This window comes from Zea mays, chromosome 1, assembly GCF_902167145.1.
Source record: "Zea mays cultivar B73 chromosome 1, Zm-B73-REFERENCE-NAM-5.0, whole genome shotgun sequence".
In the NCBI taxonomy this organism is placed as follows: domain Eukaryota; kingdom Viridiplantae; phylum Streptophyta; class Magnoliopsida; order Poales; family Poaceae; genus Zea; species Zea mays.
In genome coordinates this window covers 53,037,669-53,042,538 of record NC_050096.1, presented here as the reverse complement: position 1 = coordinate 53,042,538, position 4,870 = coordinate 53,037,669, and the positions used below count along the sequence as shown (strand labels likewise).

The window sequence follows — 4,870 nt, the reverse complement described above, 5'->3', positions numbered from 1 at the left end:
TGGAGACACGCCAGCAGTGGGTTCTCCACCAGTTTGTACCCTTGCAAAAGTAGAAAGGAATTTCCATAGCGATCAAACATCAGGAAAGCTTCACATGGAATGTTCTTAGTACATAATCATTCACCTCCCCAAAGTGTCGTCCTCCAGTGATCTCTCCTGAGATAAAGAACAAGGGAATGTCAAATGTTCCTCGGTACTTTTAATATTAGTAATAAATATATGTGCCGAGTTCAATTACTGGGCGTCAATCATCAGACTAGCTAGTGGAGAAATTAAAATTCTTTAATAAGCTGGTTAACTAGCACCTAATAAGCAGCACTATATAGAAAAGCGCTTTGCTCCTCCTCCGGTTCTCCTAACCAACATGGAACTTGTTTTCCCTTTTACGTACAATGATAAGCTTGCAGTAAAAAAACAATTTTTTTACCACTCTCCAGTAGAGTAAAAGATAGCTATGGCTCAGTATCGTCTAGTAGCCCGGCCCCGCCCCTCCTATAAGTACAACCACACAACAAAGGCATGAGTGTGCAAGCGTGGCTGTCTCCTAAACCGGGTGCCTCTCTTCCTCAAGCTAGCCACTTCTCTCTCGATCCTCTCCAAGTCGAAGCACCGAATCTACTGCCCCTCCCACCTCTCACACGTACGTAGTGTGTGTGTGTGCGCGCTACTACTCGATCGTGTGTCGCGCGCACACACAACCATCCAAGAACCAAAGATTCCAATCTGAACCAACGTTCTTCTTCACCTAACCAGCTAGCAGTTCGATCGATCGATGGAGGGGGGCAGCAACAGCCCGGACGGGCAGTCGTCGGGCGGCAGCCCCGAGGAGCGGGGAAGCGGCGGTAGCGGAGGCCGGGGCACCGGGGAGCCGGCGCGGTCGCGGTGGACGCCGAAGCCGGAGCAGATACTGATCCTCGAGTCCATCTTCAACAGCGGCATGGTCAACCCGCCCAAGGATGAAACCGTCCGCATCCGCAAGCTGCTCGAGCGCTTCGGCGCCGTCGGGGACGCCAACGTCTTCTACTGGTTCCAGAACCGCCGCTCCCGCTCGCGCCGCCGCCAGCGCCAGATGCAGGCCGCCGCAGCGGCGGCGGCGGCGGCGGCGGCATCCTCCGCGTCCAACAACAGCTCTCCCGCGGCTAGCGCAACCGTCGGCCTTCCTTCTGGCGCTCTACAATATCCTTTGGCCATGGGCGGGACCGCCGCCTGCCAGTATGAGCAGCAGGCGAGCTCCTCCTCGTCGTCGGGAAGCACTGGCGGCTCCTCTCTTGGGCTGTTCGCGCTCGGAGCCGCCGGGGTGCCCGGCACCGGCGGCGGTGGGTACTTCCAGGCGTCGTGTGGCGCTTCGTCGCCGCTGGCGACAGGGCTGATGGGGGACGTGGACAGCAGTGGCGGCAGCGACGATCTCTTCGCCATCTCCCGCCAGATGGGGTTCGCGGCGGCGAGCACCGTCGCCTCGGCCTCTGTGGCACCGAGCTCCAACGCACACCACCAGCAGTATTACTCATGCGAATCACCTGCAGGTGAGTACACACTACCGAACACTAATCTTGCTTAATTGTTGCGTGTTTCGTCTTCGAATTTTTGGATCGGTGGCTTTCGTCTATTTCATGCATGTGTTTCTCCACACGATTTTGATGGAAAACGTCAAAACGTTGGTTCTCGCCACTACAATTTTGTCCGTGTATTTTCGTTGACGAAGTAGCAGGGAATTGATGCAGAATTCGAGGAGATCTAGCTTGGTTCTTTTGGGCTCGCATGCTTTATTTTGGGTCTTCCTTTCATTAATTAATTGCGTCGGTTCTTGTTCTTTAGTTCTTCAAGTATTGTTCGGTTACCTCCCATGTAGCGGTCGTCCATAAGATCACACCACATGATACATATGCTGTCCTCACTCCTGCCATCATGTATATCCATTCATACGTGACTGTTTGTAGAAATTTAATTAAACATCGTGATTATTGGGAGGGATGAAACAATTTTCAAAGTGTAACATGTCGTTAGGACTGAATATTAACACTCATGTACTGAACATAATATGCATCCGTTTGTTAAAACTGACCACTTTCTCGTTTTTGCCTTTTGGTCTACTTAACCCTCCCTCCATGCGACCATGCATGGATCTGAAACTTTTGAGTAGTACCATTCAACCATGTATTTGATACCTACCTACCTAGCTAGTACGTTAACAAGAACTTCAATTATTTACATATGCTTTTGAAATAGTAATTGGGTTATTTAGTGTCATCAACTAACAAAAGTTAGGTATTACCTCTAGCTAGCTAGCAGGCAGTGGCGAAGCTAGAGCTGTGAATATCCTGGTGCCATTGAGCGTACATGAATGGATTTAGGTGGTGCTCAAGAGATGAAAATGAAATACTAATCACTGAAATTTCAAATTTTCCCTGGGTCTATCTAGCTTCGCCCATGCTAGCACATGTTAAGCAAAGGAACGCTGAACAACGCTAATAATGGGGCTGTAATGCAAGCATGCATGCAACTACTACTGATCATATTTTCATGCATGCTAAGCTAGTTTGGAGAAAAAACCTAGACCCAAAACGTGAGAATGAAGACCGACCTAAGGAGTACTATAGTACTATATAGCAACGACTATAAATTTCATTAATTCGTAATCTTCTCAAATTCAGAACTCCGCATCCATTTGTTAATTCTGTCGTCGGTTGGCAGCAGCTAGACATAATTCTAATAAGAGATGCCGCAATTTAATTTAATTTTGAGTGGATTCTGAACTAACTGGCTAGCTGTGCGGATTGATTGGCTGGTTGCCTTCTAATTCCAGCGACGATCACGGTGTTCATCAATGGAGTCCCAATGGAGGTTCCCAGGGGCCCAATAGACTTGCGAGCCATGTTCGGCCAGGACGTGATGCTCGTCCATTCCACCGGGGTCATCCTCCCAGTCAACGACTACGGAATTCTAACGCAGACCTTGCAGTTGGGTGAAAGCTATTTCTTGGTAATAATCTCCCATATCACCTGCTTACTCCGTTCTAAATCGTAGGTCTCTTTTTCTAAATACATAGCCTTTTTATGTATCTAAATATAATTAAAAAACACCAAAACTACTTGCAAAATTTGGAACATTGGAGTACACGTTAAGCGTGGTATATATTATTACACATACAACATGCATACATATACTAGTATATGTATCTGTGTGGTCAGTTGCAATAATGCATTTACCATTACTAACTAGTAACCATTGTTTATTTTGTTTCTCCCTTGCTATATAGTTTGCCCCTTCCAAAATGTTAATTGTGTTTTTTTTTCTTTTTTTTAGATATGTAGCTTTTGTTATCTGCTTCACCCATTTTAAATTATTATACATTTTGGTTTTTCTAGATGCATAGCTTTTACTATACAATTAGACTTACACTATATAGATAGACTGTATAGCTATGTGCATAACAACTAGCTATGTATTTAGAAAAGTTAGAACGATTGTTTTGCTCTTGCAAACAATATGTGTTTTGAAAAATGTCTAGACGTACCTATAATTTCAAAATGGATGAAGTATATGATTGCTCATGTGTACATATATATATATATATATAGCTAACAAGTTATTACAACAACTGTTTTGCTCTTATCCACACAGGTAGCAAGGCCAACTTAAAACTGCCGCAAGTAGCTAGATTGTAGCGCAGTCTACGGCCGGTCTCTAGCTACTCGATATTCATCGGTTCAGATGGGATGCAGCTCACGAATCACGATCAACCAAGATGGGTCATTTGCATGCAACTGATATATATCTGTCCATCATCCATATATATAATCGAGAAGAAAAGTTAGCTAGCACCAAGAAAATATACATATATTGCACCTCAAGAAAGTAACTATATATATAATATTTATGCCCTTAAAACATAAGACAGCGTATGTGGGCGGTTCAGTTTTTCGATTGGATTATATGAATTACAATGGATGCCTTTCTCCCAAGCACCATTTTATTTACAAGGATACGCATGTTAATGCATGCATGCATGCAGGAAGAATCTCCTTGACGACAGTGTGAGCTACATATATATTCATCTTAGCTAGACGGTTGCGCGCACCTTTGTAATGATTTAATTTGTAACTGTGTAATGTTGTATGCCGTCTATATATGTCGGCTGGACCGTGCATGGAATGTCTGTCCTCATGTAAGGCCAAATGGAGCTCTAAAATATGATCTTGTTTCTACGCCCTTTTGTCGTTTGTGTGGATTTTAAAGTATACGGAGAATATGTTAAATCCTTCCTTCGTTCTGCATATAATGTATTGAATCCTTCGTAATTCTGACATACAAAAGTATTAAAGGTTTAAATTTTGTTCTAAATTACGAAGTATTTTGTATATAATGCTCAACCCGTCTTTTAAACCACATCCATGTATGCATTCATATAGTCTGCCTCGCTACTAGAAAATTAAGCAAATTAAAGATAGAACAAACTAATTAGTTAGGGGTAGATTAGTCTTTTGTAAGACTTTATTTTATCATAAAGTTAGTTACTTCAATGCGCTAGTAAAGTATAGATATTGTATTCAGCATATTAGTCTGGCTAGAGTGGAGCCTAGGGTTAAAGCCTGTTTCTACTGGTTACATACTTTGTGTTTTAGGAAGGAGAGGTTTCGTGGTTTCGAAAACCTGAGGAACAGTAGATTTGTGTACGCTGGGGGTGGAAGCACGGAGTCACTTCAAATGGTGAATCACGAGGATCCGAGTCCGAGCTAAGGAGTTGAGGCACAAGGGATTAAACTGGTTTAGACCGTGGCCCTAGTCCAATGTAGTGTTGATCGATGTATTGTTCAGGAGCGTGTTAGAGTAAGTGTGCTTGTGTCGAGAAAGAAGGTTGTCCTGCCCTTTT

General features: G+C 44.1%; 1 protein-coding gene across 1 annotated transcript; it reads left to right on the top strand.

Annotated features, from left to right (window-relative positions):
- Positions 1-518: 518 nt before the first annotated feature.
- LOC103634590 (WUSCHEL-related homeobox 6) lies at positions 519-4,205 on the top strand. Its single transcript, XM_008656954.2, has 3 exons — positions 519-1,523; positions 2,804-2,979; positions 3,622-4,205. The coding sequence occupies exons 1-3, from the start codon at positions 773-775 to the stop codon at positions 3,637-3,639; spliced, it is 945 nt and encodes a 314-aa protein (XP_008655176.1). The 5' UTR covers positions 519-772; the 3' UTR covers positions 3,640-4,205.
- Positions 4,206-4,870: the final 665 nt, after the last annotated feature.

Coding starts and splice junctions, on each gene's coding strand:
- LOC103634590 (XM_008656954.2), top strand. CDS start 773: ATGGAGGGGGGCAGCAACAGCCCGGACGGGCAGTCGTCGGGCGGCAGC. Junction 1,524..2,803: donor CTCATGCGAATCACCTGCAG/GTGAGTACACAC, acceptor TTCTAATTCCAG/CGACGATCACGGTGTTCATC.